General features: G+C 43.0%; 1 protein-coding gene across 1 annotated transcript; it reads right to left on the reverse strand.

The window, feature by feature from the left end:
• Positions 1-476: 476 nt before the first annotated feature.
• Positions 477-15,095, reverse strand: pdzd7a (PDZ domain containing 7a). The gene is made up of 15 exons (XM_062401285.1): positions 14,906-15,095; positions 14,415-14,552; positions 14,141-14,315; positions 13,560-13,736; positions 13,319-13,466; positions 11,725-11,785; positions 10,772-11,293; positions 9,150-9,305; positions 8,599-8,771; positions 8,140-8,231; positions 7,945-8,036; positions 7,333-7,401; positions 5,456-6,124; positions 5,051-5,151; positions 477-1,665 (listed from the first exon to the last, which is right to left on the reverse strand). Exons 1-15 carry the CDS (start codon positions 15,093-15,095, stop codon positions 1,483-1,485), a joined length of 2,946 nt encoding a protein of 981 aa, XP_062257269.1. The 3' UTR covers positions 477-1,482.
• Between the last annotated feature and the right edge of the window lie 1,864 nt (positions 15,096-16,959).

Below are 16,959 nucleotides of genomic sequence, written 5' to 3' on the forward strand. Positions count from 1 at the left end.
GTTACTGTCTTTTTTAAAGCCTCCACGCCGACGACAGCTAGCGGCCGAAGGCATTGTGTGCATTGATGTTTTTGTGAATGTGATAAATACAAAAACACCCTTAGGAAAATGTCATTATATCTGGCCGAAACATTCTCTTGGACTCCAGGATGACCTGATTAGAATTTGGAGGTCAAAGGTCAAGGAAACAGTGAACTCAATACCCTCTTTGTATCGTGAATGCTTTATCTTTAGGATGTCTTGTGAGAATCCTTATTGGGAAAAAAATTCACGGCTTACAAATTAGATTTGGGGGGTCAAAGGTCACGATGACCTTATAAGTCAAGAAAAGGTGTTTGTAGGCTGATGCTGCTCTGGTTAATGGAGGCATACAACAGCCTGGCTGTAATTCTAGCTTTTCCCTTAAACACATAGCACTGAATCAATGAAGTTCATCTTAAACCTTTATTTGTATCTCAGGATTGAGACAAGTCACTTATTAAAACCAAGTTTGTCCAGCATTTTATCAACATTTCTCCCCACTGGTCATCTGCAGGAGTAAGGCACTATGCACACTGTAGTCAATGTTATCTCTCTGCTCACATCTCCTCTAGCCTACTTTAATTCAAACTGTGCCACCGACCTCCAAGTCATGCATTTCTCATTGACATGTTTTTCCAACTCCTCCGTATGTCTGCATAAGCTCAGTCCACAGCAGGGTGTAATTAAGCCTCTAAAGTGGCGGATTGCTCCAGAGCAGGAGCACTTAGGCCAGAAAAATACAGCACAAAAAATTACTGAGCAGCAATTTGGAATAATCCCCCCCAGACATCCACTAAACCCAAACTATCAGTTTTGACATAATACAGGAGTTTAATCTGGGTATAAATCTACAAATCTCATAACGCAGGCTTGGGTAATCTCCCTCTGGCAGGCCTGCTGGGCTGCTGGAGTCAGATCGTCCGGCTGAAATGTGCAGACCACTGGCTTCACTATCAGACAGAGGTCAGAGGTCACGGAAAAGTGTCAAACAGTGGCACGATTTCAACCAAGGAGGAGTTCAGGAACCACACAACCTTATGAAAGACCCTTAAGAAAACAGGAAGTTGCTTTTAAACAAGCTATCGTGCTGTGAATTCTTTCAGTAAGAATGTTGTACAGGTGCAAAGTCCAGTTTAGGTTATACTTCAACACAGTATCTTACATTTTATCAAAGTGAAAGTGATTTATTCTGATAAATAAGCAACTGTATCAGTCTTAAAAAACTGCTTCAAGCTTCAAACCTCTGTATGTGACAAATATCTTTGAAGTTCTTGTCACAACTCGGCCTTAAACAGGAGCGATGAGACTGTGAGTCCATTCCTCTCCGCTGGGACCAGAGCTCTACCTGTCTCATATTTTCTCTCGTGCAGTGAATCCTGGAGTTTATTTGTTCCCTCAGGAGCTGCAGAATTTGTTATCCTTCATGCTCGAGTTGCAGTCTGGCTGTGAGGCCCGGAGAGGCTAGTCAGCAGGTCTCCTGGGGCTGCTGATGGGGCTGCTGGTCGGGCTGCGAGGAACCTTGACCACAAAAACCATCGGATCTTTGGCCTTGTTGCCGAACGCACGGCGAATGACACCCACCGCGTGCTGATGAGTCACCTCCTGCATACTCTCGCCGTCCACGGACAACAGCTCATATCCGGCCTGCAGATGAGATCATGGGTAAAACAGGTAAATCCATCATGCCAACTCATATTTCACGAGTACATAGATGTTATCGCTTTCCTCTCTTTTTACAACATTAAAGACAGTTGCCATGAATCTGCAGTGATCATGTCCCTTAGCAGGAACCTGATTTATGACACAGAGAATTGGGGCTTTTCTGTTACTCTAATATATTCACACTGAAGGCCGTCACTAGTGCACGTATAAAGTTTCCCGTTCAGCACAAGGTTGGTGAAAACAAGAACACACACTGAGACACACACAGTTAGGAGAGTTGCTCGCTGTTTCCTGCAGGATGTGAGCAGAGAGCAGCGAAGCTTTGGACGCCCGAGGAGAGGGACTTCCTCTGATGTCATCAGCGTTTGTCGAGGATGCACCTGCCTCATGTGCTCAGCCTCAGTGAAGGTTAGCAACACATAACACAGATGCACGCAAGGCCGACGGCCATTGTTGCATCTCCACCAATCATGTCTTTTTCCCTTTCCCTTTTCCTTTCCAGTCATTAGACACAAATAGGCGATTTCCCCCCTTACTCTGTCACAGACTATTCTTTCTATTACAGGTCACATATAGAGAGGTCATATCTGCGCTGCCCTGTGTTTGTCCTGGCAGGTTTTTCTTAAAGCTCATTTGGTGTCCACCAATAACCTTATAGTGTTTTGGGAGATTGCATCCAAAGATTTAGATCGATTTGGCCAAAGAAGAGATTATAATGGCTTTTTTCATTTTTGAAAAGTAATTTATTCGAATTAAATAGATCACAACCTAATCTGTCCCATCCTCTTTACGGACATTTCTGGAGCGCTCTAGCCAGTGGACGTCACGATCCAAAAACAACATAGCTTTAAAAAAAAAAATGACTGTTTGCAAGAAAGGATCAGTGAATCGTTTGTTCATTTTCCATTATAAACAAATCAATCTACTTTATTTAGCAAACCAGAGGAGACACGGCCAGTTGGAATCTATTAGGTTTAACAACAATCCTGAATAAACCCTGCTTTCATGAAAGTGGTAATATTGACTTACACACTTGTTTCTTTGCAAGATGATGCAATAAGTACTGAAACAATTTGAACTAAACGTGGTAGAGAGATGCTGCATAGGCCGTAGAAGAACCTGTCTAATTTTAGTATGAATCCTGTTAAAGGGGCCTGGCCATTTTTTGTTGATTTCATAAAATTTCAGTGATATTTGTGGTGTTGAGATCTGTGAGTTTGTACGGTTTGATTCAGATCCAGATAATTATCCAATTTGATTGTAAGGCAAGGCACGTTTATTTGTATACCAGTTTTTTAAGCCCAGTTTTTTTGTCTGGTAGGATACTGTGGTAGACTTTGTTGAGAAAAAACGTCTGTGTTTATGTGGATGTCATTGAAAACCTTGTTTGTTGAGCTGCATTGTGTTTCTTTATTTACTCCACCCTGTTTATATCAATGAGAGTTGTGGTGAACCAACCAATCAGCATCCCAGCAAGGACTATGGTCCTAGTTATTCTAACCAATTCACATAACACAATGTTAGCAGTTGTGCGATTAAAAAGATCAGTGGTACAAATGAAAAACGGAATCAACCCTTCAACCACATACAGGCCAACAAACCATGATGTCACATCCACTCAGCCTTCACATGCTGTGTTCTTTAGTGCGCCCTCTTCCAGAGCCAGTTAAATGCAAGCACATGACACACTAGATACAAGCAGGTGTTGGAGTCTAATGCACAGGACAGAACACATGACCTCACACACACACTCACAAAACAACACTGATTGTCTGTTATCGTGTGTGTGCGAGGGGACAGGATGCATGTTAACACTGCAATGGCCTGGTCTCACTTCCCCTTACAGAGCAGGGGGAGATAGCACTGAGCCACAGAGCAGATTGGAGGGAGCCAATGATGTGATGTGTCAGGTAGAGACAACAGAAGTGGCTTCATATCTGCGTCTGTGGCTCCTAACATCTTTGTTTATAACCACAGTGACATTCACGGCTGCAGGGAGAGAAATGTCCCTTCAGTCCACTACTTTGATCCAGACTCAAAAACCTCTACAATGATTAGATGGAATATGAAATGTTGTGGAGTCATTCATGAACCCTGCAGGATTAATCCTCTGGATTTGGAAAAACCCTGATTTGACCTCTAGCGCCACCAGCAGGTGAAGGTTTTCAGTTATCCTGTTTAATATGGTACAGACATCGTTGAGTTTATCCAACAAACTTTACCCTATCCCCTGACTTTTGGTCTAGCGCCACCATGAGGTGGACCTCTGTGGTTTTTAGTGAAATATGTGAACAAATAAATGATGGATTTGCGTTTCTTTCCATACAGACATTCCTGTTCCTCTTACATGATCCTTTGACTTTTGAAACCAGCATCATTTCAAATCTGTAACTTTTAGAATAATTTGCTTTGTGGTTTTCCTGCAGGATGGGGCATTTTGTTGTCACAGGTTGAATATCTTGTCGGCTGGATGGGTACATCAAATTTGCATAGAAGTAAAATGAATAATATCTTTAAATAAAACATATCTTGTCCATATGTAACTTATAATTTTAATTATATATCCTTATATACACAATCTTTTGAAGAGCTGTGTTGTGTGGCTGCTCTTATCGTTGACTCCAGTACTTGAATGAGCCTGTGGTTAACTGCAGTGAATGTGTGTGTGTATCATGTGTGTTTAAGTGAACCAGGCCAGGATCACAGATGACTGTTAAGTTACTGTGCAGCCAATATATTACCAATACATTAGCAGAGTAGTGCTTGTGTAGTTAATCAATAATGGAGGTGATGGGCAACCTGATCTCCACTCATCTCGTACCCACTCCCTACATCACCGTCAACCTCTCTCTTCTTACTTATAGCAGCAACACGTCATAACCACAGAACACGTGTGTGTGACAGGTCCTTACACTCCAACCAGCACCGACATTTAATGTGGTTTAAAATCAGGGTGTTATAATGACAGGAAAGTACAATCTGGAAAGTCGAAATTTGGTTAAAATATTTATCACATTTTCTTTGAATTTACTTCAAAGCTAGGGATCATAATCAGATTTCTTTTGCCCTGTCATTCAATTAAAATAAATCCTTTGGCATCTGGAGAGCACATATCTCTGCCAGGGCTGATCGAGATCAGAGATCAGATACATATACAGAATAATATTTTCCACAAACTGCTAACAAAATAACCTTTTAACACATATTTGCACTCTATATATTCCTGTTTTCTTTTATTAAGATTTTTATTTATTAATTTGTTGATAAATTCTTAAAAAAGTACAAATAAAACATGGTATCCATCAAGTATTTTCTTTTTCTCAAACAAAGGCCAATGAAAACATAAACTTTTCATATCACTGCTCACCTTCAGAGCCTCATTTGTAGACGCGGCTCCTCCTGGGAAGATTTTCTCAATCTTTATCATGGGCTGGACCCTTGACTCCATACCTCCAGAGATACTAATACCTGTAAACAAACAGGGGACTCATTAGAAACTGAGGGATTGCTTGATGGTACCAGATTCCTGTGATCTAACTCATACAGTGTATATTGTCCCTTTTGTCTTTTTCAGCTCATGTTATAGCTCCAAATCCCTTTCAGTTAAATAGTCAGTGATGCCCTGACCTCTGCTGGTTAATGAATATCAGGGACTGACAACATTCAAATCTATGGCTTTACAATTGTCTCTAGCAGGTTTAATTCTGCTCAAGGACCAAGAAATTCCTTACAATACATTCAGTTTACACATCTGTTTCTGTCTCGTGCTCACCCAGTGACTGCTTGGCCTTTGAGATGGTCAACGTGCAGATTTCATACTCCTCATGTGGCACAGTGGTTCTCCTCTTCACACCATTCTGTGCAGGTTGATTCACCTGCTGACTTCTCCCTCTGCCTGAGGATGGACACTTGTCTCTCTGGGGCTCGAACACATCGGCCAGAGGCGTTCTCCCTCTTGGCTGTGAGGGAACATGCACGCTGACCTCAGTGAAGCCCTGCTGCCCACTCTGCCCCCTGACATCTACGCTTTCAGGACTCGCCTCCCTCCTCGCTCTCCCCTGGCCGTTCCTCAGAGGCGACCTCCCTCGCTCAGCAGCCACATCTCCTCGGTCCGACACAGACATTAAGGAGACCTCATCATACTGCGACGCTCCGTTCTCTCGTCTGTTTGGGGAGCGATGGGGTTGGCGCCCACGATGGGTGCTGTGTGGTGATTCTGTGAGGAGGGAGCTGTGGGTGGGTGAGGGGCTCAGGGAGCGGGACCGTACAGAGGAGGAAGCATAGCTGTCCACAGGTACATCAAGCAAGGGGGTGAAGAGACGTGATGGAGGCAGAATTCCTGACTGCTGTCCAGGCAAACGCAGACGCTCCAAGTCCTCAATCAACTGACTCTCTCCCAGTGGGTCCTGAAACGGCTGGAGGTGGAACCCACCACGGTAGTCTGGACAAACATAAAAACGGTTAGTTTCACTATAGCCTGAAGGTTGTAGACAGATGTTGAACATCTGTGGAACATCTGCACAATGATGCAGTGACATGAGGAATATATTTAGACTCAAAATAATACTACACTGTTTTATAACTGCTCTTCTATAGCATAGTCAGACTTATGATGGGCAATTTAAACAACTCCATCAATCCAGAAAAAAACCTGATATTTACCTTTTTATTCCATATCTTCCATGACAAAACATTACCCATTATGCAACTCAATCCCAACATCTGTTTATACTGACATGAGTCTTGTCACCCATAGACTTTATATAAAGATAGACAGCATGCCAGCTCCCCAAAAGTGAAGCCACGGCATCTCTATCTCCACCTGGTGGCTGGCTGCAGCATAGGTGACAAATCCGAATATTCCTCCATGGACCAAACAATTAAGTTAAAGTTAATTTCAAAAATTTCTCGAACAATTATTTATGTCATTTTAGGTAGTTCTTATCTGATGTCTGTAAGAGTTCATCTTTCATATTTCAGTGAAGCATAAGTCTGCCTGTTTCCTCAGGACTAACTAAACTATTTGGTGGTAAATCAATATTTCATTAAGAAGTCAGAGTCAGATATACAAGGTCACTCACCTCTAAACACTGACACCACACTGATGCCCGGTCAGCTTCCCTCTCATTTCATAACGCTGACCCTTTGACCCCTAACCTGTGCCCCCAGAAAGTGAGCTGGCTTCCGTCAGCCTAAATTAAGACTCTATTGATTGTGTCTCAATGACTCTTGAATGAGGAAAAACGCTGGGAGCATCTCTGTATTGTTGAAGTGTCACACCACACAGGTCTCAGTCCTTTTCAGTCGCCCACAGAGATGTAACACAAGCCTCCTCTTCAGTGCAGGCACAGGAAACCTGAGATATTGAGCGCATACTAATGTGTGTGTGTGTTTACATGTGTTTCATATGAGTTCGGTAGGGGGGGTACGCCAGGGACAGGAACTCTTTGAGTTTAACGCAGGTACGAGGAAAGGAGGGATTTGAGGAATGAAAAATAAGAGATAGAGAGGAAAGAGACATGGGTGAGAGTTTAAAGCCCCTTCTGTGTCTCATGTTACCTCAGGGTTCGGAGAAAAGCCATCAACTAGGCAGAGAGAGAGAGAGTGAGAAGAAAGAGGTGATGTCTGGAAAGAGAAAAGAAGGTGTACCTGGGATTGGGGTGATGAGGTGACGGCGAGGGGTTCCTCTGCGAGGGGAGCGCAGAGCAGGAGATCGTACTGAGAGGAAATAAACAACCAGAATAAATGTCTTTTCCTTTGGTGTAATTTATTTAACTCTAACTTCATTTCTTTCTCTTTTATTTCTTTCATGCCTTTCCACTTCCACTGGAGATAGGGGAGAAGTGCTCCCATCACTTGGGAGAGAAGATATGAGCTGATAAAAATGACAGTAAACTTTATGAGCTGCAGTGAGTAACTTCCTTTGCCTTGAATTTGACTTTTTAAACAGTCAACTTTGAGGCAGCTTGCAGGCAAAACTCAGGGAATCTGGAGAACAATCACATCATTTTAAAGTAAGAAATGACATTAAGACACTGAGTGCAACGTTAATTTCAGTTATTAGACTACTATTAGGCTACCACTTTTGCAGTAATGAATTGTGCATTATCTCTATAAATATTAACTTGAAATACTTTTTCTTTGAAAGAATCTGACTCCTACCTTCTTCTGAATAGAAACCTACACTCTGACTTTCATGCAAACCTAATCTGCATGAATTAAAACCTGTGTAAGTGTTGTGAAGTGCGTTCCTGTTCTCACTCGAGCGACTCTTGAGAATGTCATACGCCTCCAGCTCAAAGGGAAGGACTATGCTGTCAAACCGATCCAATTTAGTCGTTGGTATCAGCATCCTGCAGAGGATATGATCACAGTCAGTCATTGACACATACTTGTACAGTATGTACATGTATAAAAAAATAGCATTATATTATTCCAATGCTTTGTGTATCTCACCTTATTTCTCTGAAAAGTAGCAGTTTCTCTGGCCTGTCCAAGATTGCCAAAAGAGGCCGTACCAAGTCCTCAATCATATTGTCGGTCAAAAACTGAGGAACAGACGAGATTGGTCAACTAATGAGAGGAGAAGAATATGGAGAAACAAACTACAGTGTTGTTTACTAAACATTTTTTTTTAGAAACTCTGCCTCTCGACTCGATACCCTCTGCAGCTGAGGAGGACCGGCAGGGGAAAGACAAGCGAATCAGATGACAGCTGATATTTGATCGTAAGCATAAATGACAGCTCGAATCTGTCTCTTGTCTGAGCCGCTGCCAGACACACCTGTCACCGAAAGGGGACTTAGCCACAAAAGGGACTATACTGCACACTTGAGCCTTCAAGTAGGGATTTCCATTCACATGTGAGAGCACCACTGACGTGTGAGAGATGGTCATTTCAGATCGGGAACTCACGCGATGACAGTGTCTCATCACGGCAGCCACCTCGTCCTGGCTGAGCAGCCTCTTTGCCACGTCCTCCACGTGATGCAGGGTCTCAGGCCGGGGCAGCGGGCTGGTGTCTTTAACCCCAGCTCGGGACTCCCTCGGAGAGGTCAATATCTGGAGAGGACGGCCCCGCTCTTTACCTGAGGAAGGGAATCATTACTTTTACACAAATGGTCACTCATTTGAAGAACACCACTTAGGCAGCCAGGCAACATCAGCATCTTCTTTTAAATCTCTTCTTAAGACTCACTTTTATCGTATGGCTTAATTTTTGTTGTTATCTTTAAATTAAGGTTTAATTGTAAAGCACTAATAAAGTTATTATTATTATGGCCAGAACTGTTCCCCCAGAAATGATCAAAAAGCTCATCAGAACCAATAAGGCCAGAACTATAATGTGAAATTTAACACTATATAATTTATACTGGTTTCAGACTTCTGAAACGAAGACATTTAGCTATATTTAATAAGATGCAGAACATGTGCCGGTGAAGAATGTCTTGTGACCGCAGCCTCACCTTTGTCAGCTCCCTGGGATGGGGACCTGGAGCGACTCTTGTCTTTACGCTCTCTCTTAAATAACAGGTTGACAAAGGTTTTGGAGCGCTGCAGGCTTGTTTTACCCTCTCCCGAGCTCTTCTCCTTCTTCTGCTTCTTCTTCTTCTGTCTGTCCTCTAAAGGGAGAAAGTGAATGTGAAGTCCCTCTAAATCAGAGTATCTAGTCTATACAGATACATTTGTAAGATATGACTTTCATTCAGTTAATCCTTGAGTCTAAATGAACATTTGTACCACATTTAAAATTATTCTTTTAAGGCCTTCTGAAATTGATATCCCTCCATACATCCATGAGGCAAAAAAGGGTTTAATCCACATTCTAATCAGGTCATTCTTTGTTCCAAGTCAATGTTTGTGCCGGATGTTATGAAACTCCCCGGGTGTTCGCGTTGTGTCAAGTTCACACGAACATGGGATCACTGTGACACTGAGCTTCGAACAAACAAACAACTGAAAACATAATGTCTCCAACTACCTGTTGTTTCTGGCTTTATAAGAAATGCTAACTTCTTATTTTACTTAGAGCAGGCAGTTGCATGTCATCTTTGGTGCAATTAATCGTGTTTGTACTTAAGAATTGCCCATTCTGCATATGTTGAAAACACAATCCATTAGGCTTTAGACGGCTCCATGCTCAACAGGTGGCCAGTAACACTGGTGATACACACTCTCCGCTACCAGTATAAACTCTTCATTTCTCTTCCAGTCAGCCCCTCTGTTCGCAGCAGTAAATCTGCCACTGGGGAAAGTAACACAGTAACACTGATGAATTGCAGCTACACCAACCTGAACGCACACCCCACATCCATTTAGTGCACTACAGTGAAGTGCTCCGTCTTATGTAACAAACGTCCAATCAGCCCCAAGGCTCTGCCCCAAGCCTCCGCCAGGTCCTGGAGGTATGAATGAGCTGGATAAATTGAAAAGGAAAAGCTAATAACTCCCCCCCCCCCCCCCCGCCACCGCCGCCGCCAGCTTGGATGGATAATTCTCCGTATGCTTGTTCTTATTTATTTCTCACAGAGGCACAACAAGTGAGAGTAAAGGTCGGTGATTAATCATGAGTCTGTGTTATCTTTATGCTCCTGGACAGGTTCAGTCTGGAGCTTAAATCATCCGTGTGGAGTCTGGATGTTCTTGTTTAATTCATGGAGGGATGGAGGAATGAGGGGTCGTCAAAGCTTCTGATGTCCTGCAGAAAGATCTGTGAAGGGTTTTTGACGGCGGAGCTCATCAAGTGAAGGTGCTGTCACAACAAATGACCTGACTGGCTGCAATACCCACAGTGCTGTGATGCTGCAGAGGCTGATTTGTCAACTGTGATGTAGAATACTCCAAAACACATAGTATAGCCTGACTGATACTGGACACAAAGGAGTTTATAAAATCTGCTAGGGAAGCATCGGCCTATACTGATGATACTAATAAAAACTATTTTTATTATTGAAGAGGGAGCTTAATTTTGTTATCTATAAGAATGTGACCAAGATCTCTTCTTGACTTTTTGCAAACTCGTCATTGTTCTCCATCAAACTATATCATAAAGACACTGTTTTTAAATAAGTAAGTCTTCAGGTCTCACCTGACTCAGTGATGTGGCTCTGGGAACGTCTGATGGGTTTCCTTGGTCTGCTCAGGGCCATCAAAGCTGCCGTCTTAGGAGAGTCTACTTCCTGGTCCCCACTCGACATCATCCTCATCCGTCCCTGCCCTTCTTCCCCAGCTCCTCCCATCTCCCTCGGCCCTTCACCTATCCCACGTATGACGGTGTCCTTCAGCAGCACTGTGGCACCTACACTCCGGCTAGTTTCTGTCCCCACCAGCCTGTCTGGGTACGATCCGTTATGGGAGCGTTGGTCCGTGTAGTTTTGAGGGTTGGGGTCAGTTTGCATGGCAGTGTCAGCAGTTTGTTCTGCACTGCTTGGATGACGCGAGCGGTCCTCTGTGGAGATGGCCACATCTACCATGTCCAGGCCAAAGACGGGAGGGAAAAGGACCTGGGAGAGACCACTGAGGGAGCTGAGAGGGGTGCTGGAGGACAGCGAGGACACAGAGGAGTTGGAGTCTGAACCCTGAGGGAATGTTGAAGGGCCTCCGTTGGCCACTGTAGAAAACAATACGTACTTGAATAAGTACTGTGTGATTACAATACCCTCTGAAACTCTCCAGATGCTACAACAACACACAGATGCACTCAGAAGAGACTTCATTTCCTTATTTGACACAGTGTGCTTTGTTTGGATTAAACCCTGTCTGCCCTCTGTTAATCCTCCGAGAGACAGAACAGTTCTGTTTCTTTCTTTTTTTATAAATCTAACTACAGAATGACTCAGCATCTTGACCCACATATGAGGTTGTGCTCTGTTCCAGATGACTGACGAGCACACTGAATGAATCCCTGTCTGTGTTCAGAAGTGCTCGTATCGAAGTGGACCACAAAGAGTTTGAATATAAACTGAATGACTGACCACGCTCACCAATGAGAACATATACACATATTTCGTGATAAACACACTTTCGGAACAGTCACCATACATTTGTCAAGCCAGCCGTATTCTGCCACCATCTCCTTGTACGCAGGGTATCTGCCAGCTTCCTGTTGAAGTGCAAAAACAGGAAATCATCAGCATGAAATATTTAAACGTCAACATCTTCAGACTAGAAACGCAACAAGTAAACCAGCATCTCAATTGTACATTTTAATACTGTAGCTTTAAGCTCCTTGTGGGACACAGATATCCGCATTGTCCAAATTCATAATCAGTGACTATTGACGCTATTGACAAATTCATATTTGTTATCTTCAGAGTACATCCAGTAGAATTTTAAGACTTTGGCACAAGAGTACTTAATTGTTGTGATAATTCACTCAAAACCTCACATCAACCTCATGGTGGCCCTTGAAGAACATCAAGGGATCATTAATGTCAGTAGGTTTCACCCTCTGGATGCAATGAGGTCAATATAAAATCTAAAGGGAATCCATTCAGCAGTTGTTAAGATATTGAAGTTGGGACCAAAGTGTTAGATTGACATGAAGACTGATGTTTCCATCCATGAATAAGGATGCAAGGATTTGTCATAGAGCATGTTGCACTCAATGTTCATTGCTTTGCTAATTTGTTAAAATGTATCCTTACAATAGATATCGATATAAAGCCTTAGATAGTCGGTTGTGTGAGAGTGTGTTAATAAAACTAACCCTGGCTCACTATGTGTGACTCTAACCCATAATGTGTCTATGACAGGACAGAAGGAAGACATGAAATTTGGCTATCTGTTGATTATAACCTGATCCCTGACTGCCTTTGAATAATGAACGTCGTCCCTGGCTGTTTTTCACACGTGGAACCTGAGATCAGAGGAGTAAAATGAGCGCGCAGCAAAGTTAGATAGCTAAGAGCGCACACACAACACACAACACACATGTGCCCATTGATACACACAACATACACACATGATTCCTTTTAAATGACACAGGTTAAGTGACGTGATCTTGCACACCCGCATGCACACAGACCCATAAGGAATTCAATGGCCGTGAGCCAGCTGTCCGCTCTGCTGGGCATATTCATTCTGTCCACTCTTGGGAAGACCTGGTGTTATTTAACAGGCTGTGTCATTTATTATTGTGTCATGCTACTCAAAGTACCTAATCAACTGTTATGTTTAAACCTGAGTGGATGAATACTGCTTATTTGCAACGCTGCATCACATTTTTCTGATCAGACATAAACCTGCATTAAATCATTTTTGGACTCATACGGGCAACAAGCTGTGAAAACATTGACACATTATTACCTTGTTAGTTTGGCTAAGATGTTGGTGCTCATTAATCTAACAGACCTTTAGCAACATCAGCGTTCATGTGGAGTTTGTTTCTGACAACCAAATGTGCAAGATTAACTTTCCTTTAAGAAACCTTTTGCTCTCAACCAGCCTCTGGTGTATGCTGGTCTACGATGTCAAACAACTAGCTCCTAAATTTGTGTGTTTGCGGTTTAGTAGGGACCAGGTAGTGCTCACTCAGAAAACGTATTGAAACCCACAACAATGAGCCCAAAGAAGCAAAAACTTGTCATCGAGCATTTTGTCTGACCTCAAGTTTATCTGTAAAAGTGTTCCTCACCCTGATGGTCAACATCACATGGGTGTGGCTCTTCAGGACCTCGACTGCATTGCTGTGGGTGATGTCTTCAAAGCTCACCCCGTTTGCCGCAAGGATTTGATCGCCCATTTTGATGCCATGCTGCTCTGCAAGCCCACCTGGGTCCAGCCTGCAGAGAAAATACATGAACTTGGGCCTCCCATAGACGAAGAATCAACCAGCTCGATCTGTCTGATGTTGATTGTCACTTCAAGGCTCATACTTAGAGACGTAAATTCCCAGTCCGAACTCTTTGCCTCCTCTGATGTTGAAGCCCAGACAGTAGTCATCTGACGTGGTGAAGAGATGTACGATCCTGCGGAGGGCGCTGTCCGAACTGGCATCTGATGGTGTACGCCCGCTTTCCTCCACCACCATCCGCCGGTGAATCAGATCCACCCTTTATAAGAGAGGACATATACATACACACTTGAAGACATTCAGCTAAACAAATTTCTCTTTCTCCACTGAACTCAGGCCTGTCAGTGCTGGTTGATCAAATAGCCATAAAGGTCAGAGCGGTAATCCATCCACTGCTGCTACATGAAACCAAGATACAATATATCCCAAAGAAAGATAACCAGAGTGACCCATGGCCAAGTGACAAGACTACACAAAACAAAAGCAACCCAAAGGTCAGTGCTGCTTACTACAAGGTTGTACATTATACATTGCATATTAATATTGTCTTAATCTATTTGGTTAAGCTGTGAAATTGTGTGTTGTTAATATTCAATGGTAGAATAGAACAATCAGCCTTTTCCTCATTAACAAAGCCTGAGCCTCTGAGGTGTGTGTCCTCACCATGTGGTCTTCTCCTTGGAGTAGCGGATGCCGGGGATCTTTCCGACCCGTCTCACCACCATCCTCAGCCGGTTGTTGCCCGTCAGGACCTTCACAGCACTGCTCATGGTGATGCTCTCCAAGCTGACAGCGTTCACCTCCACCACCTTATCGCCCACAGTCAGCCCAGCCTCCGCTGCACACACAAGGTGGAACTCAGGATGGCACACAGGAGTAAAGGTCTCATGTACACAACATGCCCTCGAAAACCAACACAAACACACGTCCTCCAAACCTGCAGAGCTGTCATCCTCCACCTTGCTGACAAATATACCAAGTCCATGTTCAGAGCCTCCACGGACACTGAAACCCAGACGCCCATCAGGACTCTTGTCTACTGTCACTGTGTGAATGTCTTCACTTTCATCACCTCCTGCAAACACAAAAACACACACACGTACCTGTGTCTACAATAAGGTTTGAACATTATAAACTGAATGAAAATATAATCATCTGCAGAAATGAATGATAAACAATAGAAAATATAGAATTTTTGAAGGAGTAATGCAAAAGTGGCATTTAATATACTTGGTCAAAGTGGGGCTAATTTCAACCACTGAAATGTGCTGGTGGGTAGTTCATATTATTTTCCATCAATGAAACAATTAATTGACAAAACTTCTCAGCGCTAGTATCTACAGTGTATTGTAGCATTAAATATTGGCATGCGCTTAATCTGTGCCAGCATGTTACCAAGGCATCAGAGGATCATTATCATGTCCTCACCATCAACAGGTGCGTTGATGAGAATGACCCGGCCCATTGGCGAGGACGACCTGCGTCTGTGGCGCCGCTGTTTCTTCTTGTAGCGTGTGTTGCTGTGGGAACACCCGGCCTGGCCTCCATTGTTGAAGTGGGGGTTCCCGCCTCCGTTTGTCATCTCCCTCCCTCCAGGGGGGTGAGCGGAGTGAGCCATGCTATGTGTCTGCCGATTCTTCCTTTCGTCATCCAGACAGGAGGATGTCTGGGGTCAGCTGCCAGGAGGGAAGAGGTGCAGCCTGGGATTTGGGGGAAGGAAGTGGTCCACAGGTGTCGTAGGGAACTGGACTTGTTTGGAAATGCTGGTCCAAAGTGGATGATGTATTGATAATAAATGACTTGCTTTTTACTGAAAAGCCAGTTTATAGAGGTGTGGGGAACTCACCTTCAGTGAAAACAGTTTAAAACCATAATGAAGCTTTAAAAGAATAAAATGTGACATAGAAAAGGTAGGAGTTTAACCATTTCCACACATCTGAATGATCAAAATATGAATCCATTTGAAAATGATGGCAAAAATATAATACTCTGTCTGAACAATGGGCTCTGGATTTCCAATTTTCTCACTCCTGGATGGAATCCTAATTTTCGTAATAGTTTAGTCATGTTGTTGTAATCCACAAGAGTCCTTTGTAGCTCTGAATTCATCTCCACAGAGTCCACGGTGTGTGGCTGTTCTCCACTGCGCCAGCTGAGCGGCTGCAGGCCTCTCTGAAGAGGAGTCAGCGGTGCATGGTGATTCCCCTCGGGTCATGTTTAATTAAATGGATATCTGTTGTGAGAAGAATAAACAATACGTGGTCAGAAGTTTGAGATGGTAGAATACAACTCACTCGTTGTGAAACAGGTGTGACCTTTAACCTGGGATCTTTAAAAAATGTGCTAGTCGTTGAACCTGTAGCTTTTTATAACCAGTAATACAAACTATTACTGGCTTCTACCACACATGTGCTTTCATCTATTTGTGGGGTGTAAACCAAACTAAACTATCTTTTTAACAATGTACTGTTTGTCCACTTATCTTCAAGCTACATGCAAAACACATTTACTCTGGTATAACAACTTTATTTGACTTCTTGTTTCTATTCAATAATGGGACAGTTGTAATATTATATACACATTCGAAAGCATTTGTTCATTAGGTACACCTTGCTGAAAATGATCATGTCTAAAACAACAGTCCTTTGGAGGGTGTTGTTTGTGCTTCTGTTGAACTGTGTCATGCCAAACGGGTGTTTCTATTATTTTGTCTTTGTATCAGTGTAAGTTCTGCAATCCATAAAGTCTTTAACAGTCAAATGTTGTGTATTCTACACATGGACTTTGGTCCAGATGTCGTGCACTCCTGTTTTGGGAGGTAGCCATTCAAACAGTACATCGGAGGGGTCTGAAACTGAAACTATGAATCAAAGAGCTAAAGATGAATAAAATGATGGCGGAGGATATTACATGAGAACACAAAACATACTATTGTTTATGGCTTGTAATATAAAATAAATGGTAAATATGAATCGTTTATAACAGCTTATAAAGGCTGTATCAATGGTCCCCTACCAGACAGTGGTGCTGAGAATAAACCTTCCCTTCCTGAAGACACCTGTTGTTCCCTCACCTTTTTATCAGTCAGCACCATGGACAGCGACTCAGATAGTGCAGACTTCACAATCAACTGACATTTTTTCTGTTTATTATTATGAATTAATCCGCAGTAACTAACTATAACGAACTAACTTAACCTCTGGATCACCTGTAGACAACATTTGCCTCCGTGTAACACGTTAACATGAACACAGTCTTAACTTATCCCTGTTGATACATTAAACTGTGAAACATTAGTTAATATAATATAAACATCCTGACATTGCGTTGTGAAGAAAGTAAGAGAGCGGTGCCTGTTACCTGTTGTGTCCGTGTTTTGCCGGACGAGCTCGGGGCGCAGACGCTTCAGTGACACCTCCGGAGTATTAGTGTCACCTCATTTGTTCTCCGGGCGACCATTATTGTCTTAAGAGCTGTAAGCC

The sequence above is a fragment of the Platichthys flesus genome, chromosome 12, assembly GCF_949316205.1.
Source record: "Platichthys flesus chromosome 12, fPlaFle2.1, whole genome shotgun sequence".
In the NCBI taxonomy this organism is placed as follows: domain Eukaryota; kingdom Metazoa; phylum Chordata; class Actinopteri; order Pleuronectiformes; family Pleuronectidae; genus Platichthys; species Platichthys flesus.